This window comes from Hyla sarda, chromosome 5, assembly GCF_029499605.1.
Source record: "Hyla sarda isolate aHylSar1 chromosome 5, aHylSar1.hap1, whole genome shotgun sequence".
NCBI lineage: Eukaryota > Metazoa > Chordata > Amphibia > Anura > Hylidae > Hyla > Hyla sarda.
Window position 1 is genome coordinate 153,792,216 of NC_079193.1, and position 27,475 is coordinate 153,819,690.

The 27,475-nt window shown below is 44.9% G+C and overlaps 2 protein-coding genes across 2 annotated transcripts; one reads left to right on the forward strand and one right to left on the reverse strand.

Moving 5' to 3' along the window:
• Positions 1-225: 225 nt before the first annotated feature.
• PSMA2 (proteasome 20S subunit alpha 2) lies at positions 226-15,933 on the reverse strand. The gene is made up of 8 exons (XM_056520521.1): positions 15,807-15,933; positions 8,871-8,947; positions 7,181-7,313; positions 6,973-7,095; positions 3,796-3,877; positions 1,318-1,391; positions 588-645; positions 226-509 (listed from the first exon to the last, which is right to left on the reverse strand). Exons 1-8 carry the CDS (start codon positions 15,845-15,847, stop codon positions 393-395), a joined length of 705 nt encoding a protein of 234 aa, XP_056376496.1. The 5' UTR covers positions 15,848-15,933; the 3' UTR covers positions 226-392.
• A 146-nt stretch (positions 15,934-16,079) lies between these two features.
• On the forward strand, positions 16,080-26,180 carry MRPL32 (mitochondrial ribosomal protein L32). Its single transcript, XM_056520522.1, has 3 exons — positions 16,080-16,366; positions 24,492-24,667; positions 25,732-26,180. The coding sequence occupies exons 1-3, from the start codon at positions 16,255-16,257 to the stop codon at positions 25,981-25,983; spliced, it is 540 nt and encodes a 179-aa protein (XP_056376497.1). The 5' UTR covers positions 16,080-16,254; the 3' UTR covers positions 25,984-26,180.
• Positions 26,181-27,475: the final 1,295 nt, after the last annotated feature.

Here is a 27,475-nt window from a genome sequence, read left to right on the forward strand (position 1 = left end):
AAATACGCAGCAGGAAACCTGCAAATAAATCCGCCCGTGTGAACGTACCCTTGTACTGTACTCAGCGAAGTCAAAAGGCTGTTTGTGTACTGCACTGGGAAGAATCCTATTAGCTTAGTATTCCCCTGGCCTGGCACTGGTAGTCTTTACTCTGGTATATGGAAGACAAAAAAAGACTCTGATATACACACTGTTATAAGACAGCAAGAAAACAACCGTTGCCAGTCTGTTTGATGTTGTTTATTGGGATTAGATCCATGTCATTTTTAAAAAGATCCGTCAGACAGGTAGAAATAAGAAAGTATGCAAAAAAATCTGCAAAGAAAACCATTGTGTATCCTTAAGTGGCAGAAAAAAAAATACATCAATCGACCTCCCCAATTGGAAGTCATTTATGCTATAGCTGCCAAGTAATCCTTGACTTCAGCAGGGGTGAGTCGCTTAAACCCAGCTTCATTGCAGATACCCACTTCAATGTTGTCTTCTGTCATCTGACCCTCAAAGCTTTCCTGTTGGAATACATAGCAGCAGCGTTATTATTTGCTCCTGTGATCAGGATATACATTACAATTTTTTTTGGACAGTACCTTCAGTGTTAAGATTGCAGTGTGTATGGCATCTTCCAATTCAAGATCTTCATTATATCTAGAAAAAACAAGAAATGTGATTTGTTGTTTAATTTCTCTTCATTATGGGGCAGCCATCTTGCCTGAGCTTTTTGCACAGAATTTAGAAATAGGATTTCATAGGAAACGCGCTGGAACTTCTATAAAAGTTCTCTAGGCATATTCTGACCTGTGCAGTAAGGGGGAATAGGCTGGGGGTGAGAATGGGTGCAAGTTTGAGGCTGGTGGGCTGGTTGACTCTTCATGCAGAAGATATTTGGGGGGGGGGGGGGGGGTCCAACTGCTGGGACGCCTGCGATCTTCTGCACAGCACCACAGCTCTCCCCAGTAACAAATTCTGTGGACCGGACACTTATCCCGATCCTTTGAATAGGGGATAGATTCTCCTGCATGGGAGTACTTCTTGAAAAGTCTTACACTAATGAAAATCATAATGGCCCCACTTATTTCAGGCTTCTGGTATCTTGATGAAGAGGACAGTGCAACATGCTTAGCACCAGTCTGAAAGGACTAAACAGTTTCTGAATAAAGCAGCTGACTTACACAGCTATGTGAACACTAAAAGCAAATCACAATTCACCCAAGTAAACCATTCACGCTCCATATTTATTTTTGGGGAAAAAAAAAAAAAATATGCCTTTATAGCCTTTTAACTCCTCAACAATCCCATTTACCATTCTAATATTTATACCTTTTTTCAAGAAAAGTCTTTCCATTTACATAATTCTTTCCCATCGCTGTAGCCTTCCATGCAAAATATGCCCCCTAAAGAAAAGAAAACAGGTTGCATAAAAAACTATGCTCTAAATGTTTTAATCACAGAAATGACATAGCTGTATAACAGTGACAAATCTATATTTCATTATTATTTCTGGCCAAAAACATAGCTTTGGGGTATAGTCAAGCAGTTTGTGTGCGAAATCCACTGGGAATTTGCTACTTATTTACTTTAATGGGTTGACAAATCTGTCACTAACTCCCAACAAACATGCAGGCTCAGCCCTACAGGAGAAGGCTGCGTGGCACATGTAGTAAGGAGTAACCTCTGCAGGCCACAGTGAACAGCAATGCAAAGCACACCACTGTTTACTGTATAGGAGTCAGGACTCTGTCAAAATGACAAGGCAGAGGCAGAAGATGCAACATATTTGGTGCATGTTCTGCTCCTGACTAGAGATGAGCGAAGTTATAGTGATTCGATTCATCACAAACTTCTTGGCTCGGCAGTTGCTGACTTATCCTGCATGAATTAGTTCAGCATTCAGGTCCTCCGGTGGGCTGGAAAAGGTGGATACAGTCCTAGGAGAGAGTCTCCAGCCCACTGGAGCACCTGAGAGCTGAACTCATTTATGCAGGATAAAGTCAGCAACCGCCGAGCCAAGTTAGTGACGAATCAAATGGCTGTAACTTCAATCATCTCTACTCCTAAGCTTTGCCTGTGTTTACAGCCTTGAGACCAGCTGGGTCTGAGCAGGAGGCATATGCTGTACACCTCATGTCCAGTCAGCCAGTACTTCACCACTTAAGGCCTCTTTCACACTATGAAATAGTTCCGTTTAGAAACTTCCGTCACTATATCGGGGACTAAATAGCATTGCAGCCTATGGGGTTTTGTAACTGCCCGTTTGCACCCGTATATGCCCGTAATTCATTACAAACGTGATACAGTGACGGGACATTGTGGCGGAAGTTCCTAAACGGAACTATTTCATAGTGTGAAAGAGGCCTAACTCCTTTGGGGCCAAACAGTAAGCAGCAATTTAGCTCATGAGGCTATAAACGGCAGTTGGAACCTGGATTGTTGATTCAAACAGCAGCAAGTCCAGGTCCTTCCTGCAGTTCACAACCACATGCACCATGGTCGCTCGCTAGTGATTTTGAGGGGGGGGGGGTGGGGGGTGCCCCCCTTTTCAGATACCTGGTCCAAAAGGACTACATCGATGGTAGACATTTTTTGTTTCTCTCCCCCCCCCCCCTCCATTTTCCAGGCTGAGGCTATGTTCACACATCAGAATGTTCAGAATTCTGCATGAAGCAGCACAGCAGCAAAATACCATTGATATCAATGAGATTCTGTTGCTTTGTTCACACAGCAGAATTTCCGCAGCAGAAACATCTGCCACGGAAATCCTGATTCCAGTGTCTGCAAAAACACAACCTGTTAATGTTTTTTGCAGATTCTACTCGGAAAAACATTTCTGTCTATGAGACAATGCATTTATGAGCGTGTCCCGTCTTAGGGAGTGATTGGCTGAGCAGGTAGATTACATATCACACAAACACCACAAATTGGCCCAGATTTATCAACCTTTCAGAGAGTAAAATGGAGTGGTTTCCTACAGAAGCCAATCACAGCTCAGCTTTCATGTGATTGGTTGCTGTGGGAAAATCTCTCCACTTTCTCACATATATTATCACAGGCTGGTCCCGTGCGACTTTTCATTTAGACTGTTAAATTAGTGACCACTGCACAAAGTGATCTAAAACAGATTACTTCCTGGTCATAAAAATTTATATAGTGTGCGACTTTTCTGTGAAAAGTCGCAAAAAAGTGGCACGGGTCATATTGAGAAGAAATCACAGGGCAATTCAACCCTGCCCTATATCACTTCATGCGACAATTTTATTAAGATCTGTGCGACTTTATATACAATTGCCCACCACTACTCCGACATTTAACCAGAGCAGTTCAGCGGGCATTCACCAACATCTGTGCACCATTTCATACATTTTGAGCACGGACATCACTTTCCTCACAATTTAAATTTTTAATTTAATTTTTTTTAATCTGAAGTGAACAAAAACCAAAAAAGTTCATTTTTGATAAATGCCGCTCAATGAGATTGCAATACCAGAGTGTTTTTATGTTTTAGTACTTTTTTGCTTAACACATTGAAACCTACACATTTAAAATTGATGCATGGCAGCTTGTTTTTTTTTTTGCAAGAAGGGCAAGTAGTTTTTTGGCCACTTTGGTGTACAACCACAATGTCACTGATGTGTATTTTTGTCAGAGCAGGTTAACTTAAACTCACCGTTCCTGATATGTCACATTGTGTTAAGGGTTAACCATTAAGAAATAAAAAGGCAGAGAAAGCATAAAAAAAAAAATTTAAAAAAATTATATAAATATATATATAAAAAGGGAATATTTATTGAGGCTACTTACAGAAGGATCAGACTGGAATAAATATGGTCGATCTTCATCCCAACCTGCAATTAATAAGGAGACTCCAAACGGACGTACACCGCTAAGGAATAAACAGTGCAGGTATTAATTACACAATTCTATACCTGGTATCTTTCATGTGCCAAAAGAAAATATACAAGATACAATAGTGCTGTTACTACAGGCATATCTCCGCACAAAATTAGAAGCTAGCATTCAGCATCTGATCCTATAGAGGGAAGAGAACATAGGGCAGCAAGTCGGGTTCACAGCAAGTTTAAAGTAGTAATTTAGTACTTATTTAATTTTAATGCACAAATCTGTTTTGCATTACATTTTGTAAAATGAAGGATGTCAATGCAATGTACAATTGGGCCTGCAAAAAAAAAAAAAAAAAAAACAAGCTTCTATTGGTTCTGTTGATAGCAAAAATCCTTATTTTTCTATCAGAAGGCAAGGAAAATGCAAGGATGATATCTTGCTGCATCCTTAAAGAGTACCTGTCACCAAATAAACTTCATATAGTGTTCCTTGTGTAATTAGAAGACGACACTTTCCCATTCACTTGCTTTTAAAATTATCAATAGAGATGAGCGAACTTACAGTAAATTCAATTCGTCACGAACTTCTCGGCTCGGCAGTGGATGACTTTTCCCGAATAAATTAGTACAGCTTTCAGGTGCTCCGGTGGGCTGTGACGAATCGAATTTACTGTAAGTTCGCTCATCTCTAATTATCAACATAAATATGTTAAAATGTAATAGAAAAAAACGACCACTAGGTGGCTGTTCTGTTCCCTGTCACAATTAATTGAGTTTAGTTTCCTCCCGGCCAGGCAGGAGACAAAACTCAGGAAGTGCTTCTCTATACACAACTTTATTGACAGCTGCACAGAGCATTATTGAAAGCTGCACAAGGCCTCACTGAAAAGATGCACAGATCTTAAGGTCTTCTATTCATCACAGCACTGCAACAATGTGAGGGCGGAAGTGGTCCCGCAGCAGGCTTCAGTGACGTCATGCCTGCTGGGAACTCCCACTTTCTCCTGCTGGAAGATTGTACTGTGAACAAGAAGAACGGTGAGATAAAAGAGCTTTTTAAAGCTCTGAAATTGTTTTTTAGATGGGAGGAGTGTTAGGAGTAGTTGGGGAACATAGCCTGAGTTAGTTTAGAGAAATTTGGTGACAGGTACTTTTTAAAACTGGAAAACATTTTATTTTTATTTTTTTAATCAATTTGGAAATTGCTTCCGTTTTTTAACCCTTCCAGTACTTCTCTGTTGTATGTTCCAGAGGAAGTTTTTTTTTTTTCCTTTCTGTGCCCACAGTGCTCTCTGCTGATCCTGACAGTTGAGGTGTCAGCAAAGGAAATTCAAAAAGAAAAAAAAAAAAAAAAAACTTCCTGTGGATCATACAGCAGCTGATAAGTACTGGAAGGGTCAAGATTTTTAAATAGAAGTAATTAAAAACACGAACACGCTGCGGGGACCGATTACAAACAGGGTGCCGCATGCAAGATCCCGGGGGTTCCCAGTGGCGGGACTCCCACGATCAGGCATCTTATCCCCTATCCATTGGATAGGGGATAAGATGTCTAAGAACTGGAGTACCCCTTTAAGTGGAAATATGTAAAACACTATATATGGCAATCTACACTGCTCAAAAAAAAATTAAGGGAACACCTAAACACCACAACGTAACTTCAAGTCAATCACACTGTCCACTCAGGAAGCAACACTGATTGACAATCAATTTCACATGCTGTTGTGCAAATGGAACGGACAACAGGTGGAAATTGTAGGCAATTAACAAGACCCCCAATAAAGGAGTGGTCCTGCAGGTGGTGACCACAGACCACTTCTCAGCTCCAATGCTTCCTGGCTGATGTTTTAGTCACTTTTGAATGCTGGCGGTGCTTTCACTCTAGTGGTAGCATGAGACGGAGTCTACAACCCACACAAGTGGCTCAGGTAGTGCAGCTCATCCAGGATGGCACATCAATGCGAGCTGTGGAAAGAAGGTTTGCTGTGTCTGTCAGCGTAGTGTCCAGAGCATGGAGGCGCTACCAGGAGACAGGGCAGTAAATCAGGAGAAGTGAAGGAGGCCAACAACCCAGCAGCAGAACCGGTGCCTTTGTGCAAGGAGGAGCAGGGGGAACACTGCCAGAGCCCTGCAAAATGACCTCCAGCAGGCCACAAATGTGCATGTGTCAACTCAGTCAGAAACAGACTCCATGAGCTTCCAGCCCAACACCATGCAGGACGTTTGACATTTGCCAGAGAACACCAAGATTGGCAAATTTGCCACTGGCACCCTGTGCTCTTCACAGATGAAAGCAGGTTCACACTGAGCACATGTGACAGTCTGGCGACACCATGAAGAACGTTCTGCTGCCTGCAACATCCTCCAGCATGACCGGTTTGGCGGTGGGTCAGTAATGGTGTGTGGGTGCACATTTCTTGGGGGGGGGGGGGGGGGGGCGCCACCCAGCCCTCCATGTGCTTGCCAGAGAGAGCCTGACTGCCATTAGGTACCAAGAGGAGATCCTTAGACCCCTTGTGAGACCATATTCTGGTGCGATTGGCCCTGGGTTCTTTCTAATGCAAGACAATGCTAGACCTCATGTGGCTGGAGTGTGTCAGCAGTTCCTGCAAGAGGAAGGCATTGAAGCTATGGACTGGCCTGCCCTTTCCCTAGACCTGAATCCGATTCAGCACATCTGGGGCATCATGTCTCACTCCATCCACCAACACCACACTGCACCACAGACTGTCCAGGAGTTGGCAGATGCTTTAGTCCAGGTCTGGGAGGACATCCCTCAGGAGACCATCCGCCACCCCATCAGGAGCATGCCCAGGCATTGTAGGGAGGTCATACAGGCATGTGGAGGCCACACACACTACTGAGCCTCTTTTACTTGTTTTAAGGAAATTGCATCAAAGTTGGATCAGCCTGTAGTGTGGTTTTCCACATTGATTTTGAGGGTGACTCCATATCCAGACCTCCATGGGTTGATAAATTTGATTTCTATCTTAGTGTTACCTTTATTTTTTTGAGCAGTGTATGAAGGCTAGGATCCCCAGATAATGTGACTTAAACAAACACACACACACACACACACACCCCATATCTATAAGTGTTTGAGAAATAAAACAAAGTGAGCAAGAACTGAGCTTACCCAGACTGTGTATATTCTTGCATGACAGATGCAACCCTCTGTACTAACTGTGCTGTTGGAATAGGTTCCTGATACACAAGGTAATATTGCTGGGCAAGTTTCCGGGCCCTCCGAACAAGGACTCTAACAAATGAATAAAAAAATTTTACAACACATGACAAAATAAGATCAGTGTGTTCATTTTCTAAAAAGGAAAAAAACATGATACCTGTAATCTGGGCCCATGCCACTATATACCATGCCTATGTGTTTGGTGATGGGTTCCACTTTATGTACACTCTGCTCATCATACAAAATGGATTTCTGTTTTTTCTCAGTTGCCAAAACAACACCATTTGCAGCTAAAATAAAGAAAATAGAAAAGTTACCAAAGCAGCAAAGAATATACAGATTAAAGCAGAACTCCGGATTCTAAAAATGTATCCACAATACTAAGCATAAGATATAAGTGTCAGAACGCGGGGGGGGGGGGGGGTGCGTTATGACACTTCTATTTCTCTGCATGGAAATAAAGAGCTGTGTCGACTAGAGATGAGCGAAGTTACAGTCATTGGATTCGTCAACAACTTCTTGGCTCGGCGGTTGCTGACTTTAACCTGCATTAATTAGTTAAGCTTTCAGGTGCTCCGGTGGGCTGGAAAAGGTGGATATAGTCCTGGAGAGAGTCTCCTATCCACCTTTTCCAGCCCACCGGAGCACCGGAAAGCTGAACTAATTAATGCAGGCTAAAGTCAGCAACTGCCGAGCCGAGAAGTTGGTGACAAATCTAATTTCTGTAAGTTCACTCATCTCAAGTGTCGACCATTGCATGAAGCTGTGGACAACACATCCCCTCCATGCAACTCCGTGGGAGGGCCGGAGATACCTGAGTGCATCGCTCAGGTTCTCCAATAGAGAGCCAGGGCATCGGGTGCCAGCAGTCAGTCCCCCCCGCGATTTGATACTTCTCCCCTATCCTTAGGATAGGGGATATATTTTTCTGTCCCGGAGTACTTTTCTGTCACTTAAAGGTGTACCACCCATGAACATAAACTATCCCCTATCCTCAGGACTAACTGATCATAGCAGGTCAGACTGCTGGGACCTCTGATCTCCAGAATGAGGATCAGAGCCTCCTCTGAGAAGTGAGTGTTTTTTCCTTAAAGGGGTATTCCGCCCCTAGACATCTTATCCCCTATCCAAAGGATAGGGGATAAGATGTCAGATCGCCACGGTCCCGCTGCGGCACCGCACTATCATTACAGCACAGAGCGAGTTCGCTCTGCACGTAATGACGGGCGGTACAGGGGCCGAAGCATCGTTACGTCACGGCTCTGCCCCTCGTGATGTCACGGCCCGCCCCTTTCAATGCAAGTCTATGGGAGGGGGCGTGGCAGTCATCACGCCCCCTCCCATAGACTTGCATTAAGGGGACGGGCTGTGATGTCACGAGGGGCGGAGCCATGACGTCACGCTGCTCCGTCCCCCGTATCGCCAGTCATTACGCACAGAGCGAACTCGCTCTGTGCTGTAATGAGAGCGCGGTGCCGCAGCGGGGATCCCGGGGGTCCCCAGGAGCGGGACCGAGGCGATCTGACATCTTATCCCCTATCCTTTGGATAGGGGATAAGATGTCTAGGGGCGGAGTACCCCTTTAAGAAATGGTTAACCCTGCTGTGACTGAGTTGCTATGGGCAATAAACAGTTTTTCCATGAGAAAATGTTACTTTACTAATCCAATAATCCACTGGAGCATGCAGGTATATGACTTCTGAATAAGCAGTAAGTATACAACACATCTGGATAATGGGGCTTAAAAATATTTCTAGTTATTATGATCTCAATTTTACATTTCAGCAGCAGATGAGATCTCCTCCTATAATGGATACTAAACTGAAGACTAGCAATAAGTGACTTACCTTTAATTCCAACAGATGGTGCCCCTGCAGCTACCGCAGCCAATGCATATTCAATCTGTACAAGTTTACCTGAAGGACTAAGGAAATAAATGGTTGTTAATGGGAAAGCCTGCATACACTACTGAAAGAAAAAAGTTATTGCCTTACTGGCTCCATTAGGGTTAAAGGGGTACTCTGGTGGAAAACTTTGTAAATTACTTTCATTAAAAAAAAATCTTAATCCTTCCAGTACTTATCAGCAGATGTATGCTCCAGAGAAAATTGTGTAGTTTTTTTGCCAGTCTGACCACAGTGCTCTCTGCTACCACCTCTTTTTGTGTAAGGAACTGTTCAGAGCAGGAGCAAATCCTCATAGCAAATCTCTCCTGCTCTGGACAGTTCCTGACATGGACAGAGGGGTCATACAGCACTGTGGAGAGAACTACACAACTTCCTATGGAGCATACAACAGCTGATAAGTACTGGAAGGATTAAGATTTTTATATAGAAGTAATTAACAAATCTGACTTTTTTAACCAGTTTATTTGAAGGAAAATTTTTTTTTTTTTTTTATAATTTCCCACTGGAGTAACCCTTTAAGTGATGAGTTCAAAGTAAAACCTTAAAACGAACTGCAGTTATAGAGGCAGTAATAACCTTTTATTGTCCCAAGTTGAATTAAAAATAAAGAACTTATTCTCAATTTCCCCTATTCACCACAACTGACCTATGATCGAAATGCAAGAAACCCTGAGAAATAGGAACCATCTGGATAGCAAGGAGGGGACTGGGGTAGGCAATTCTAGGTTCTTTTCATTCTTGAAAACCCTTTAATTTAGGTCAATGGATGTATGATAATGAGTGTGGATCAAGTAGATTGCACATGAGCCTAGATTGTTCAGGCAGTGCCCTATGATTGACTGGGGAAGCAAGGTAGGTAAGTAGGTGTTCTATAAGTTGTCATTGTGGCCCCAGCAACAAATTTAAAAATTGAATACCCCTGTAAGTGTAGTTTCCTGTACAAGTAGGGAAGGGGACACAGTGTTACACCTCGATCAGTGCGATGACAGGTTACACTCCCATGGTAAAATGATTACATATCCTATTAATGCGCCATCAGTTTATGAGAGCGGAACATAGTAGGGACACGTGCTTTTTCTTAGGAGAATCATGACTGTACAGACTAATGTTCAAGGTTTTTTTTTAAAACTTTTCAATAAACTAGAATTTGGTAGAGAGAATTAAGAGATGAACTATGATACTATCAGGGTAAAAAAAATAAAAAGTGCTGTAAGATAAAGTTATGGGAAGAGCGGAAATCAAGCAATATATGTATTATGATTTTGCTCAAATATATAAGTTGACAACTAGGCTTGGGGTGAGGGATTATTCTTCTGGTTGAGTAGTTTTCTAAAATAAGCCTTTAAAATAAAAGCAATATGACAACTTTTCCTTTGCACAAGTGTTCATTATTTCCCCTATGAAACACGTATTTTTGAAGCATTTCTGCATTGAAAAGCCATTGGTGATGCCTCGTAAATCCAGCCTAATGTGCGAATGCTCAGAGCAATTATGAGTTAGGCGCATGAATAAGGGGGGTCTGCCCCTGAAACGTAGTGCCATGACTGGTGAACATACCTACAATGCTGCCGTTTTCTACTTTCTAAAATGAAGGTCCTGAGATGAATTATGTGCAATAAAGTCAAAGAAAATAAAATCGGAAGCATTTCCATTTCAAGAAACGTGAGTTATGTCTTTTAGAGTTGCTCCCTTTATGAGAAATGTATAGTTGGCGTGCTGCGAACACTTGATTGCCCTACACGTGTGTTCTAGTTAAATATGAGTTTGCAGCCTTGCAAAATGGTCTGTATAGAGACAACTATAAGGCCATGGGGGAGATTTATCAAATTCTGTGTAGGGGGAAGAGTGGTGCTGTTGCTCATAGCAACCAGATTGAGTCTTTCATTTTTCAGAGGACCTTTCGAAAAATGAAAGAAGCGATCTGATTGGCAGCTACACCACTCTCTCTCTACACAGGTTTTGATACATCTCCCCCCCTACGTTCACACTTCGGAATCTCAGCACGGAAAGTCTCAGACAGCTATGCATTCTGTGCGGAGTCCGCAAAAAGAATAAACAGGTTCATTCTGTCTGCGGACGCGTAAACCGGAATTTCCGTGCCAGAAACAAGGCACGCAAATTCCACCGTGTGCACAGTGCAGAGTTCCCTTGAATTAAACGAGACTGTTGCAGTGGAATCCCCAAACAGAATTTCAAGTGGAATTTTAAGCGTCTGTTTATGTATTTGTGCTTTCCTAGCAAATGTTTCTGTTACACTGAAACATGGTGTGAACAGACCCTTAATAACTGCCTGCTCAGAAACAGCAAGTGTTCATTTTATTGGGTGTTGTCGAAAAGTGCACATGAGTTGTGACAAGTGTGTAACTGAAGGTTACCAACTACTACACTCCAGCAGTCTTGCTTTACAGCACTTCAAGCTAAGCTCCAGGACAGAGTGAAAGTGAAAGCTAAAAAGCTGTGTCATCCCTGCACGGGTAATTCCACAAATCACTCAACTACATTGTAAAGGGGTCATGCGTTCACACGTTCAGATTTTTTACTGAGGTTATTGAATACAAAGCCAGGAACAGATCAGACATTGATAACATGTATATTTTGAAATATATTCCCGGCTCTGTATTCAATAATTGCAGCTGAAAAGCTGAACAAGTGAATGGAGCCTTATCAGACTAGAAATCTTAGATTGGTTAGGGTCCTAGAAGTCAGACCCCTGCCAATCAACTGCTGTTAGAGGTCCCAAGGCTGGTCCAAGGGCTGCAGATTCTTCAGCGTCTACTATGACTGCATCTGTTCATACTTGCAGGTACTATACAGCCTCCTCCTGTTCACCTGAATGGGACAGCGCTGCAGTACCATGGGTCATACAGTCTCATATCGGGAGCTTCTCATACCTAATGGATACAGCAGAATGTAGTGAAAAAGCGTGTGATCTTACATAGAGCTCTTGTACTGAGGAACCTGAACTGTCAGAAGAATGCAGAGATGTTCCAAGTCCTCTAAAGAGAAACTGTAGACCAGTGGTGTCAAACTGTGGCCCTCCAGATGTTGCAAAACTTCAACTCCCAGCATGCCCGGACAGCCAACGGCTGTCCGGGCATGCTGGGAGTTGAAGTTTTGAAACCTTTGGAGGGCCTCGGTTTGACACCACTGGTGTAGGCCCTCAGATGAGAGTATTAAAGGGGTACTCCGGTGAAAACCTTTTTTCTTTTAAATCAACTGGTGGCAGACAATTAAACATATTTGTAAATTACTTCTATTAAAATTTTTTAATCCTTCCAGTACTTATTAGCTGCTGAATGCTACAGAGGAAATTCCTTTCTTTTTGGAACACTGATGACATCACAAGCACAGTGCTCTCTGCTGACATCTCTGTCCATTTTAGCAACCATGCATAGCAGATATATGCTAAGGGCAGCATGGTGGCTCAGTGGTTAGCACTGCTGCCTTGCAGTCCTGGGGACTTGGGTTCAAATCCCACTAAGGAGAACAATAAATAAAGCGTTATTATTATAACATCAGCAGAGAGAACTGTGGTCATGATGTCATCAGAGATCATTCCAAAAAGAAAGTAGTTTCCTCTGTAGTATTCAGCAGCTAATAAGTACAGGAAGGATTAATATTTTTTAATAGAAGTCATTTACAAATAGGTTTAACTTTCTGCCACCAGTTGATTTAAAAGAAAAAAGGTTTTCACCGGAGTACCCCTTTAGACAAAAACTCCTCTGCATTAACTACAAATACAAAAACAATTTTCAAAACCAGTCTATTCATTTAAATGTATGACATTATAGCCCATAGAGCTATTACTATTTTCACCTTGGTGGGGCGCTGTCCTAAAACCAGAGCAGTTACCTTACTAGAAAAAGTTTACTAGTCAGTACTGAGGCAACAAGATGCCTCATCTAAGATGCACTTTTCACACATCATAATGGCAAATCATCTTTCCACATTTTAATGCCAAAATCATGTCCAACAAAACCAGGCTCCAGCACTGCATTAGGGTAATTGTAAAAATCCTTTGTTCTTCTGGCTGTAGGGTGAACTACAACTCCAAGCAAGTCCTAACAGCCCACAGAAATAGTGATGCCAGGGTGAACAGTCTAAGGTTACATTCACACGTGCATATTGTTTTCCTGCAGATCAGCTTCAGCAGATTTTGCTTCCCATTGACTTCAATAGGTGGCAAAATCTGCTACAGCAAATCTGGAGCTGAAAATAGTCAAATGTGAACATGCCTTAAAGCACAACTGTCATGAGTTTTTAGCCCCCCAGACTACTATAATGTTGTTACAGATGTCCATAACATGAGTGTAACCATACCTTTATGGGTTTTCCTCCTTCTAGAACTTATAAAATACATTTATCCAGCGGGCAGGCACAGTCGGATAGGCCTGGCTTGGGGTTCGCAAAGCCCCGCCTCTGCCACGCCTATCCTCTCCTTTCAGTGCTGGGATCGCTGTGTAGTAAGACGCAGCACATGCGCCCCTCCCTTCCTCTAGTACTGCACATGCGCAGTGAGTGCATAGGTTGCGTGAGTGAGCGCTCGCTCTGTCAATGCAGGAAGGTGGTGCACGCACGTCAGGAGGGTAAGTTATAAAAAGAGGAAAACCCATAAAAGGTATGGTTACACTCATGTTATGGACATATATAACATTGTAGTAGTCTGGGGGGCTAATGTATCATGACAGTTGCGCTTTAAAGGAAAACTATCAGCTTGCTGTCCCCCTCCCCCAGATATGCTAAATAGGCGCTAACTCGCACAGGCCGGGGTTACTGGTACTGACATCAGCGCCACCCAGCTCATCGATATTCCTCACCTCTTCCTGCTCTGTAATGGAGGGGGGAGAGGCAGAGGAAGGGGAGGAATATTGATGAGATATCCGGCACTGACATCAGAGTGCCAGTAACCCTGCCTGTGCCAGTTAGCACCTAATTAGCATATACAGAAAAACGAACATTTCGCCCGAATGGCTGGACGGATCCAGACACAGTAGGCATCAAACTGATCAGCGTCCCCCGCACTACCAGCTAATACCTCTGGTAGTTTACTGTAGGGATCGACCGATATCGTTTTTTTAGGGCCGATACAGATACCGATAATCGGTGCATGTTAGGGCCGATAGCCGATAACTTATACCGATATTCCGGTATAAATTATCGGCTATTTAACCCCCTGCGACACCGCTGCAGATCATTGATTTAAAGCGGGCGCTTTAAATCAATGATCTGCAGTGGCTTTTGCGGGGCCATAGGCCGCCGCCACCGGCTTCTCTCCCCCTACCTGTCAGGGTGGTCCGGTCCATCCATACTTCCTTCCTGTAGTGTCCGGCGGCATTCCAGGTGGAGGGTGCACCGGTTCGGGATGTCCTTCTCCGGCGGTCATCTTCTCCACTCCGGGCAGGCTCCGGCCTAGTACGCTGCATAGACGCCGCTGCGCAGTGACACCCGTGCGCAGCGACGCACCTGACGTCACGGCGTAGCAGCGTACTAGGCCGGAGCCTGCCCGGAGTGGAGGAGAAGACCGTGGGAGAAGAAGGACAGCCCGGACCGGTGCACCCTCCACCTGGAACGCCCCCGGACACTACAGGAAGGAAGGAAGGATGGATGGCCCGGACCACCCCCATTACGGGTAAGTTGAAATTTTTTTATTGACTCGGAGGGTGGGTGAGGGGCCCGACCGGTATAGCGGTATGGGCAAAAATCCATACCGGTATACCGCCTAGCATCACGGTGGGGGGTGGGACGCGGTGCGGTGGGTCAAGGGGGTGGCAGTTGCGGTGCATTATCTGCTTATCGGCAAGATAATTGCCGATACCGATAATGCCCAAAATCGTGATTATCGGCCGATAATCGGTATTGATCTATGTTATCCTATGGGATAACAGATCAATGTAAAAGATGATCAGTGTGTGAAGTTATAGCTTCCTATGGGGGCTATAACACTGCAAAAAAATAAAAAATAAAAAGTTATTTAACCCCTTCCCTAATAAGTTTGAATAAAACTTAAAAAAATTATTTAAAAAAGACACAAGTGTAAATAAAAACAAGTGGTATCACCATGTGCAGAAATGTCAGAATAATAAAAATATATTGTTAATTAAGGTGCACGGTCAATGACATACGTGCAAAAAAAAATCCAGTCCATAATGGTGTATTTTGTCACTGTGTATCATGAAAAGAAAGCGATCAAAAAGTCCGATCAATACAAAAATGGTACCACTAAAAATATATCACGGCACAAAAAATTAGCACTCATACCGCCCCATACACAGGAAAAAATAAAATAGTTGTAGAAGATAGGGTCAGAATATGACAACTTAACATAATTACTGCATGTAGTTATGATTTTTTCCAGAAGTATGACAAAATCAAACCTATATAAGTAGGGTATCATTTTAATCGTATGGACCTACAGAATAAAGATAAGGTGTCATTTTTACCGAAAAATGTATTGCGTAGAAACGGAAGCCCCCAAAAGTTACAAAATGGTTTATCTTCAATTGTTACACAATGATTATTTTTCCCCCCTAGACATCTGGATGCTGTGGGTAACTGCACCCTCTGTATGATGAGGAGCTGCACACATCAGCCTGTCCATCCCCGCACACAGGCATCACCGTCCTAGCATTGCTGGATCCCATTCTCCCCGGATGCCGGTCCGGTCACTAGACGCCTCCGCGCAGCCCACCGCCACACGCTACGACTGAAAGGCCGGGTAGACAGCAGGGTGACTGTGCAAAGTACCGGCGGAGCGGGGTACACAAAAGGCCGCGGGTCACAGAGACACTGAAACCGGGGAGGATGATGCCGGGAGACCGCGAGATACAAGCAGACCGGTCACAGCACAGGCCGGGCTCACTATGCCATCCCACTTACCTGAAAGTGGTCAGAGAGAAACTATAACCGCGCTCCGCCATCTTCACTCCGCTCCTCCTCTATGAGAGCAGCACGGCGAGCGCGTCCTACGTCACCACGTCATCTGTCACATGGCACCGCCCTCACCGCGCGGTGCCTGATGGGAGCTGTAGTTCTAGTCGAGACGTTATACACACAAGAACGCGGCTTACGTCTGCAACAACGCGCGTGCATTGGTGACTCAGCGAAGCGTTTCATGCCTTATTCCAATTGTATATGCCAGTTCCATTATAAGGCATTATAACACATTGAATGGATTACATGGAATAGGCATTGCACTCATTGGCGCATGGTAGTAGTGTACTTCCGCGAACAGCCATGTATTGGTTGGCGAGCTCACGTGTGCTCTTGGTATAGTGCGCAAGCGCATAACTTTGATTAGGGTGACAGCCAGGAGGTCACCGGGAAGATGGCGCTGTCTGGCGGGCCGGCAGGCGGGGTGTTTAGGCTACTTGTAAGATGTTTCTTGCGAGCAGAACATAGTCTACTGCGAGCTCTGGGAGTACAGCCTGTACATCCAGGTGAGACGTGTCAACATGCCATCCCTCTACCCTACATCTCTGCTGTACCGACCAGACTGACACCTGGCATTTGTCACCCCCCTGTAAGGGAGTGTTCACACAGGGTGGATGCAATGCACGGTGTAGTGCTCTACCAGTAACTGACCTGTTACCTCAAACATCCACCATTTCCTCAGGTAAAGCTAAGAGTTGTAGTTTTGCAACAGTTGAAGGCACCCTGATTGGGAAACACTGAGATACAGCATGGAGAGCCACGCATGTTCCATATCAGTTTACTAAAGCAACTGTCCCCCACCAGCCAGTTCTGTGTCTGAATACAGTGGCCCCCTCAACATACGATGGTAATCCGTTCCAAATGGACCATCGTTTGTTGAAACCATCGTATGTTGAGGGATCCGTGCAATGTAAAGTATAGGACAGTTGTGTTCAATCTGCGGACCTCCAGATGTTGCAAAACTACAACACCCAACATGCCCGGACAGCCAACGGCTGGTAGAGGAAGTTGTACTCACCTGTCCCACGCCGCTCCGGACTGTCGCCGCTGCCCGGGATGTCGCCTTCCATCGCTGTCACCGCTGCCCGGGATGTCGCCTTCCATCGCTGTCACCGCGTCCCCAGGGTGTCCCCGACGCTCCCGCAAGGCCTCTGCTTCCCGGCATCCTCGCTCTCTGTCGCCGCCATCATGCCGCTCCTATTGGATGACGGGACGGCGTGCGCAGCGACGTGATGACGACGATGGAGAGCGCCAACGATGCAGGGGATCCGAAAAAGGATGCGCCGGAGCCCTGAGGACAGGTAAGTGATCGTCAGCGGACCACACGGGGCACAGTAAACGGCTATCCGGTGGCAGCTGAAGCAGTCTGCGCTGCCGGATAGCCGTTTATGCGATGGTATGTGTTTCTCCGAAAATAGGACCAGGTCTTATATAAATTTTAGCCCCAAAAAACACACTAGGGCTAATTTTCAGGGTAGGGCTTATTTATCTATGGTATGCACATTGAACAACATGGCGGTTCCACGGTATTTCCCCCCCCCCCCCCCCCCATTATCATCATGTGATATGCGCGAGCCGCGCATATCACATGATGATAATGGGGGGGGGGGGCGGGGGTGTAAATGCCCCCCAACGTCCCTAACCCCCCCCCCGCCGGTTTATCAGCCCAGCGCTGCACCCCACAATCCCCACATCGGGGTACTGATCATTTGTCACCTGCGAGCGCAGCTTCTCTCCCCCACTGCCAAATAATTATCAGCCGCTGCGCTGTATCTATTCCTGTGCCCGGGCTGCAAATATTAAAAAGCAATCTTTAACTTACCTTCGTCCTCCGTTCCCCCGTTGCTAAGGCACTGGCCTCATGGTCCCTCTGCTGTTCTTGCTGCTTCCTGGTGTTGTGGCGTCTCAGAGCCTTCAGCCTATCACCGGCCGCAGCGATGTCCCGCCTCGGCCGATGACAGGCTGAGCCGACTGTCATGTAAGAAGCCGGCCGGCGAGCGAGAACAGCGGAGGACAGCGACGGAGGACGAAGGTAAGTCAAAAATTGCTTTTTAATATTTGCAGCCTGGGCATTGTCTAGGTCAGTGGTCTTCAACCTGCGGACCTCCAGATGTTGCAAACATTTGCAACATCTGGAGGTCCGCAGGTTGGAGACCACTGGTCTAGGTCTTATTATCGGGGTAGGGTTTATATTGCAGCCCACCCTGATAATCCGGCTAGGGCCTATTTTTGGGGTAGGTACTAGTTTCGGGGAAACACGGTAGGTGATTAGTGTCCTCTGTGGAAAAACCCAATATTAAAAAATATGCTGTTGGCGCAAGGGAGAAATATTTAAAAAGCCATACTTGCCTAGCCCCAGTCCTTCACAGCATCAGTTTGGCTTTGTCTGGTCTATCTTCTGTCTTCTTCCTGGTTCTGAGACAAGTGCTCACTGCAGGATCTGCCAGCTCAGCCAATCACTGACCGCAGCGGTCTTCTGTCTTATTGATTTACCTGTAAGTGAAAAAGGAAAAAAGAGACCAATGGAGGCGCCTCATGTATTACCACTTATTCCCTTTAGGGAATAAGAGAAAAAGCTTTCAAGCTCAAATAGCCCTTAGGTAGTGGCTGCTCACCTTGACGAATAGAAAATTTGCATATCAGACTGCCACTGTGGGTAACCAGTAGATGGAGGAATAGCTACTGAGCCTGGAGAAGGTGCAGTCCAATCCTCATGCACACAAGTATAGGTAGAAGAAAATGACCCTTTGAAATGGCTGTTTCCCGTAAAAATGAAAGCCAAACCAGAGAGAGTTCAAAACACTGGAGTGGTTTATTTAAACTACAAAACAATAAAAACCATAAATGACGCATTTCGGGGGAGCCACCCTCTTCCTCAGATCAGTATGAGTGTAAAAAGTACAGACAGAATATAAATATGTTTATTATGTGGCGGCAGAGCCAAGACAATATCATACATCATATAGACTATATACAGCAATATTACATAAAGTCATAAGAAAATGCAGGGAAATTTATCACAACTAGAGATGAGCGAACTTACAGTATATTCGATTTGTCACTAACTTCTCGGCTCGGCAGTTGATGACTTATCCTGCATAAATTAGTTCAGCTTTCAGGTGCTCCCGTGGGCTGGAAAAGGTGGATACAGTCCTAGGAGACTCTTTCCTAGGACTGTATCCACCTTTTCCAGCCCACCGGAGCACCTGAAGGCTGAACTAATTTATGCAGGATAAGTCATCAACTGCCAAGCCGAGAAGTTCGTGACGAATCGAATTTACTGTAAGTTCGCTCATCTCTAATCACAACCTATGCCGCTGCAGCACCGTGCTATTATTACTGCACAGAGCAAGTTCGCTCTGCACGTAATGACCGGCGATACAGGGGCCGGAGCATCGTTACATCACGGCTCTGCCCCTCGTGACGTCACAGCCGCCCCCTCAATATAAGTCTATGGGAGGGGGCGTGGCAGTCGTCACTCCCCCCTGCCATAGACTTGCATTAAGGGGGGGGGGCGTGATGTCATGAGGGGCGGAGCCGTGACGTCATGCTGCTCCATCCCCTGTATTGCCCCTCATTATGCACAGAGCGAACTCGCTCTGTGCAGTAATGATAGCGCGGGGCCGCAGCGGCAATCCCGGGGGTCTGACATCTTATCCCCTATCCTTTGGATAGGGGATAAGATGCTAGGGGTGGAGTACCCCTTTAACCCCTTAAGGACGGAGCCCATTTTCACCTCTAGGACAAAGCCCTTTTTTGCAAATCTGACCACTGTCACTTTAAACATTAATAACTCTGGGATGCTTTTAGTTATCATTCTGATTCCGAGATAGTTTTTTCGTGACATATTCTACTTTAACATAGTGGTAAATTTTTGTGGTAACTTGCATCCTTTCTTGGTGAAAAATCCCAAAATTTGATGAAAAAATAAAAAATTTTGCATTTTTCTAACTTTGAAGCTCTCTGCTTGTAAGGAAAATGGATATTCCAAATAATTTTTTTTTGGGATTCACATATACAATATGTCTACTTTATGATTGCATCATAAAATTGACGAGTTTTTACTTTTGGAAGACACCAGAGGGCTTCAAAGTTCAGCAGCAATTTTCCAATTTTTCACAAAATTTTCAAACTCGCAATTTTTCAGGGACCAGTTCAGGTTTGAAGTGGATTTGAAGAGTCTTCATATTAGAAATACCCCATAAATGACCCCATTATAAAAACTGCACCCCCCGAAGTATTCAAAATGACATTCAGTAAATGTTTTAACCCTTTAGGTGTTTCACAGGAAAAGTAGCAAAGTGAAGGAGAAAATTCAAAATCTTCATTTTTTACACTCGCATGTTCTTGTAGACCAAATTTTTGAATTTTTAAAAGGGGTAAAAGGAGAAAATTTATACTTATATTTGTAGCCCAATTTCTCTCGAGTAAGGACATACCTCATATGTCTATGTAAAGTGTTCGGCGGGCGCAGTAGAGGGCTCAGAAAGGAAGGAGCGACAAGGGGATTTTAGAGAGTACGTTTTTCTGAAATGGTTTTTGGGGGGCATGTCGCATTTAGGAATCCCCTATGGTGCCAGAACAGCAAAAAAAAAAACATGGCATACCATTTTGGAAACTAGACCCCTTGAAGAACGTAACAAGGGATAAAGTGAGCCTTAATACCCCACAGGTGTTTCACTACTTTTGCATATGTAAAAAAAAAAAAAAGATTTTTCACTCAAATGTGGGTTTCCCCCCAAATTTCACATTTTTGCAAGGGTTAATAGCAGAAAAGACCCCCCAAAATTTGTAACCCCATCTCTTCTGAGTATGGAGGTACCCCATAAGTGGACCTGAAGTGCACTGCGGGCGAACTACAATGCTCAGAAGAGAAGGCGTCATATTTGGCTTTTTGAGAGCAAATTTTGCTCGGGAGGCATGTCGCATTTAGGAAGCCCCTATGGTGCCAGAACAGCAAAATAACTCCCACATGGCATACCATTTTGGAAACTAGACCCCTCACGGAATGTAATAAGAGGTGCAGTGAGCATTTAAACCCCCCCACTGGTGTCTGACAGATCTTTGGAACAGTGGGCTGTGCAAAATTTTTCATTTTCACGGACCACTGTTCCAAAGATCCGTCAGACACCTGTGGGGTGTAAATTCTCACTGCACCCCTTATTACTTTCCGTGAGGGGTGTAGTTTCCAAAATGAGGTCACATGTGGGTGTGTTTTTTTTTTTCGTTTGTCAGAACGGCTGTAACAATCAGCCACCCCTGTGCAAATCACCTCAAACGTCTTTGGTGCACTCTCCCTTTTGGGCCTTGTTGTGCGCCCCCAGAGCACTTTGCGCCCACATATGGGGTATCTCCGTACTCGGGAGAAATTGCGTTACAAATTTTGGGGGGCGTTTTTCCCTTTTACCTCTTGTGAAAATGAAAAGTATAGGGCAACACCAGCATGTTAGTGTAAAAATTATTTATTTACACTAACATGCTGGTATAGACTCCAACTGTTCCTTTTCATTAGGGGTAAAAGGAGAAAAAGCCCCCCAAAATTTGTTAGGCAATTTCTACTGAGTACGGCGATACCCCATATGTGACCCTATTATGTTGCCTTGAAATACGACAGGGCTCCAAAGTGAGAGCGCCATGCGCATTTGAGGCCTGAATTAGGGTCTTGCATAGGGGTGGACATAGCGGTATTCTATGCCAGTGATTCCCAAACAGGGTGCCTTCAGCTGTTGCTAAACTCCCAGCATGCTTGGACAGTCAATTGCTGTCCAGAAATGCTGGGAGTTTTTGTTTTGCAACAGCTGGAGGCTCCATCTTAGAAACACTGCCATACAATACGTTTTTCATTATTATTGGGGAAGGGGGGGTGGTAGGGGGGGGCAGTGTACATGTGTATATGTAGTGTTTTACTCTTTATTTTATGTTAGTGTAGTGTAGTGTTTTTAGGTTACATTCACACTGGCGGCGGATTACACTGAGTCTCCCGCTAGGAGTTTGAGCTGCGGCGAAAAATTTCCCGCAGCTCAAATTTGTAGCGGGGAACTCACTGTAAGCTGCCGCCAGTGTGAATGTAGCCTGTACGTTCACACGGGAGGGGGGTCAAAACTACAACTCCCAGCATGCACTGACAGACCATGCATGCTGGGAGTTGTAGTTTTGCAACAGCTGGAGGCACACTGGCTGGAAAACCTTGAGTTAGGTTCTATGACCTAACTCAGTATTTTCCAACCAGTGTGCTTCCAGCTGTTGCAAAACTACAACTCCCAGCGTGTACTGATTGTGGAAGGGCATGCTGGGAGATGTAGTTATGCAATGGCTGGAGGCACGCAAGTACAACTCCCAGCATGCCAAGACAGCCTTATGCTGTTCCTGAATGCTGGGAGTTGTAGTTTTGCAAGATTTAGAGGGGTTCAAGTTGTAAATCACTGTCCAGTGGTCTCAAAACTGTGGCCCTCCAGATGTTGCAAAACTACAACTTGCAGCATGCCCAGACAGCAAACTGCTGTCTGGGCATGCTGAGAGTTGTAGTTTTGCAACATCTGGAGGGCTACAGTTTGAGACCACTTAGTGATCTACAACCTGAACCCCTCTAAATATTGCAAAACTACAAGTCCCAGCATGCCCACACAGCAAACAGCTGTCTGGGCATGCTGGGAGTTGTAGTTTTGCAACATCTGGAGGGCCACAGTTTAGAGACCACTGTAAACTGTGGCCCTCCGGATGTTGCTAGGCAACAACTCACCTAGCAGGACCCAATAGCAGGGATAGGACGGGTGGGACCCCTGCCACGAAACTCCTAAGCTTTTAGGGGGATCGAGGGTGTCTCGGACACCCCCGATCCCTCTTATTTTTCGGGTCACCAGTGACCCGTATCACCCGGAATCGCGCAGATCGCAGCTCTGAATTGACCTGCGATTTGCGCGCATCGCGGTCATGGGGGGTCTCAGGACCCCCCTCGGCGATGTGCCGGGATGCCTGCTGTTAGATAACAGCAGTCATCCCGGCCCGATCACCGCTACCGGTGACGCGGCGCTCCCGGAACCCAGCGACGTACATGCACGTCGCCGCGCGCCAAGTGACAGTTCGCGGCGCCGTATATGTATGTCGCTCGTCGTGAAGAGGTTAAATGTTGATGCAGAGTTAAGGATTCAAATAATAATGTGCATCTGCTATGAAGCAGAGTTAAAGCGCCACTGTGAGACTTGCAACATCCGGCTTCCAGCTGTCAACATCCTGTAAATCGCTGGGAGAGAAGAAGGAAACGATGCTGACAGCCCTGTAGCCGGTAGTTAGGACTCGTCGCTAAGTGCAAGCGTCCATGTGACCAGAGATTAGGGATCGACCGATTATCGGTATGGCCGATATTATCGGCCGATAATCACGATTTTGGGCATTATCGGTATCGGCAATTACCTTGCCGATAATGCCCCGCACCGCCCCCACCGCACCGCGACCGTCCCCCGACCCGCTGCACCGTGACCAACCCCCCCCCCCCCCCCCGACCCACCCCCCACCGTAGTGCTGGGCGGTATAGCGGCATGGATTTTTGCCTATACCGCTATACCGGTCGGGCCCCTCCCCCACCCTCCGAGTCAATAAAAAAATAAATAAATAAAAACTTACCCGTAATGGGGGTGGTCCAGGCCATCCTTCCGTCCTGTAGTGTCCGGCGCCATTCCGGGTGAACCGGTACGGGCTGTCCTTCTCCGGGGGTCCTCTTCTCCACTCCGGGCAGGCTCCGGCCTAGTACGCTGCATAGACGCCGCTACGCCGTGACGTCAGGTGCGTCGCTGCGCAGCGGCGTCTATGCAGCGTAGTAGGCCGGAGCCTGCCCGGAGTGGAGATGATGACCCCAGGAGAAGGACAGCCCGGACCGGTTCACCCTCCACCCGGAATGGCGCCGGACACTACAGGACGGAAGGATGGATGGCCCGGATCACCCTGACAGGTAGGGGAGAGACGCGGGTGGTGGCGGCGGCGGCGGCGGCCTATGGCACCGCAAAAGCCACTGCAGTGCATTGACTTAAAGCGCCCGCTTTAAATCAATGACCTGCAGCGGTGTCGAGGGGGGATAAATAGCCGATAACTTATACCGGAATATCGGTATAAGTTAGCGGCTATCGGCCCTAACCTCCACCGATTATCGGTATCGGCCCTAAAAAAAACGATATCGGTCGATCCCTACCAGAGATGTCCAATCACGGCTCTGGGGCAGGTACTGATGTCAGCACTCCTGTCAGTGCTCGCAATGTCTGGCATTAGCCATGGGTCCTGGTTGCTTACAGCAACCGGGACCCACCGGGTATGATGCATGCTCACCTGCTGAGCGCGCGTCATAGCTTGGGAGCCGCAAATGGATGTTAATGAATCTCCATTTGAGTTAAGGGGTTAAGAACGTTTTCAGTAATTCCACTATACAAAAGACTATTGGGGAGATTTGTCAAAACCTGTACAGAGGAAAAGCGGAGCAACTGTCTATAGCAACAATTGGATCCAGTCTTTAATTTTTAAAAGGCCTCTGAAAAGTAAATGAAGAAATCTTATTGGTTGCTAAGTGCAACTGGTCAACTTGTCCTCTACATAGGTTGTGATTATTATCCCTATAATTCCAAATGTGTCCATCCTTTGTTACAGCTCTAGCTTTCCAAGCTCCACTGTCTTGTCCATCTGAGAAGTTAGATGAAGATGCCTTTGAAAATGTGCCCAGTTTTCTGGATAGCATCTTTTGGATGGCTGCTCCTAAATCCCGAAGAACTATAGAAGTAAATCGCTGCCGAAGAAGAAATCCTAATAAACTTATAAAAGAGAAGGTATTGTGATGTGTACATCTTATGTTTTCACTAGCATGTGTTTCTGCTCAGGTGTCCTGAAGGTGTTTCTGCAGTCTATGACTGGTAGTTTAGATGGGCATAGACTGGGAAATGTCATGTTGGTCTCAGATGTTGTTTGGGGGGATCGAGGCTATAAGTTAGGCACGCTCAACTTTTCCAAACAGAAGCAGTATGTATGAACAGCGAACAGTAAACATTTACTGTAGGGAACTCTAGACAGGTCTTACAAGCTGTGATCAAAGTGTGGTATTTATCCTTATCTCACCCCCTGACTAGGTTAAAGCATTGCTATCATCTAAAAAAATTGAATGGTGTCAGTGTGATTTTAGTGTTCTTGCTGCTGTTATTGAGTGCTCTTCAAGGTGTACAGCTATTTCCCTTCTTCAGGGGGCAGGACCAAAGGTGGGCTTTTTGCCAGTAGTACACACACAGTTACTTTCTGTCCCTTACTTCTCTTGCCAATCACAACACATTACACACTCTCTGCTATGGCATGACACAGTGATGGTGAAAGTATACTGAACTTGCTGGGCTGTTGGTTTACACAGTACAGTACTATGGATGACATGTGGAAGGAGATGGTGTTTACTGGTGCACTAGCTTTGAAAGGTGCTTTTTCAGCAGAAAGGAAAGAAACTGTGGTAGCACCACACTGAGCACTAAACTGCTGATACTGATGATAAGGAGATTGCACTGTGGACAGCAGTAGGTACACTGGTATTTACAAGGGAGAGTATGTATATATGATCTGTATAGGTAATCATAGATCAGATAGAAGCCTTAGTATTTGCCTACTCTCGCTTTGACATCATCACAGACATTTTTGGTCTCTGAGTGTAATGTGCTAGGTAGCATTTTTACAATGCTACTAATATTTAATTTCAGAAAAGATAGGAGTAAAGGGTTTATAATCATTTGAATTTCTGTGTGTGTCCGTTGTGTGAACATAATCTGCAGCAAAAGGAGTAAAGGTGCTGGTTTTGTAATTTACCGTGCTGCCTCTGCTTGCATAGAAATTAGGGTTTTCCTTCTTTTTCTTTCAGAATAACATTGACACATGTCCAGAATGTGGCCATTTGAAACTGAAACATGTTCTGTGTGGATTCTGCTATGAGAGAGTTCGCCATGAAACGCACCTTATCAGGAAGGAGATACAAGCTATGGAAGGAGGACCTTTCAGAGCTCCTACTGTGGAAACTGTAGTTCTCTATGAAGGGGAAAAGCAACATCCTGAAGATGAGGGGAAGAGGATCATTGAGCGAAAACGCAAACGTCCATCCTGGTTCTCCTATTGATACATATGGACTGCCTTGTATTCATTCAAACTTGACAATATATAGTTAGCTTTTGGATACCCAGGCCTCTTACATGGACATATGCTTTGTTTGGCTACTGTTATAACATTAGCCTTTAGTGCTACTTTATTAAAACTATACCTATAACTGTTTTGTAAATATGTTGTTGGCTGACTTTATACAATACTAAGGTAAATGCACAAAGTCCTCCAGGTTATTATTTTAGAAGTACAAAATATCCAATTTGAATGTCATTACCAAAATGTCTATCGTGAAGCAAAGGATATTCTATATAGTATTCAAATATTGACTGCTACGACCAGGCAAAGCATTGGACCCTTACTTTTTTAGTGCAGCTTTTGGTATTATACTGGTCAGAACATCAGACAATGCTCAAAGTAGAGCCAGAAGGTAATGAACTAAAAAAAAACACTTGATCCCCTTCTTTCTTGTGCTGAATGAGGGGTGGAAACTAGAGATGAGCAAACTTACAGTAAATTCGATCCATCACGAACTTCACGGCTCGGCAGTTGACGACTTATCCTGCATAAATTAGTTCAGCTTTTAGGTGCTCCCGTGGGCTGGAAAAGGTGGATACAGTCCTAGGAGACTCTTTCCTAGGACTGTATCCACCTTTTCCAGCCCACCAGAGCACCTGAAAGCTGAACTAATTTATGCAAGATAAGTCATCAACTGCCGAGCCGAGAAGTTCGTGACAAATTGAATTTACTGTAAGTTCGCTCATCTCTAGTGGAAACGTATGGCTTCTTGGTAGAAAAGATTATAATTTTTGCCATGATTGCAACAGTTTTTATTGACAAAATTATATTTTTGTAAACCAATATAGTAGGCCAAAATCAAACAGAGTACTAACCACTGTTTGGCGCTGTTGCATACCAGAAGAACCTGTACCAAACTGAAGTGCACCAAACTGACACAAAAAATCATGAAAAAAAAGTATAAATCTTTATTATTACCAATTAAATAGACAACATTAAAATTATCAGCAGCAGCAGTCAGAAGAAAAAGACTCTAGACAAAATTTTCAAAGATGTCCAAGGACGTACATAGGAAGACATACAGATAACATATGGTACTCCGTACGAGGTGGACTAAAAAGACCACAATACATATGTATAAATATACACCTATAAAACAATCTGTAAACCCAGTACACTAATGTAAACACAAAAAGGACATATGTAGTAGTAGTATAGCATTGATGGTGTCATCTACCTGATGCAAACGGCAGTATAAAATATAAAGGGAAACAAGGATGTTGCCATGCAAGACTGAGGAGCTAAAGGCTACCTCCGTGAAAGCTGGAGCATCAGTTGTCCCTATAACATTGGAATTAAACAAAACTGTCCATGCATATAGCCTTATGACACCTTGCTATACTAACAGTCAGGAGCCTACCCCTACGTCGTTTTTCTCACTCCCTTCCTCAGGGAGTCCTATGTACGTCCTTGGACATCTTTGAAACTTTTGT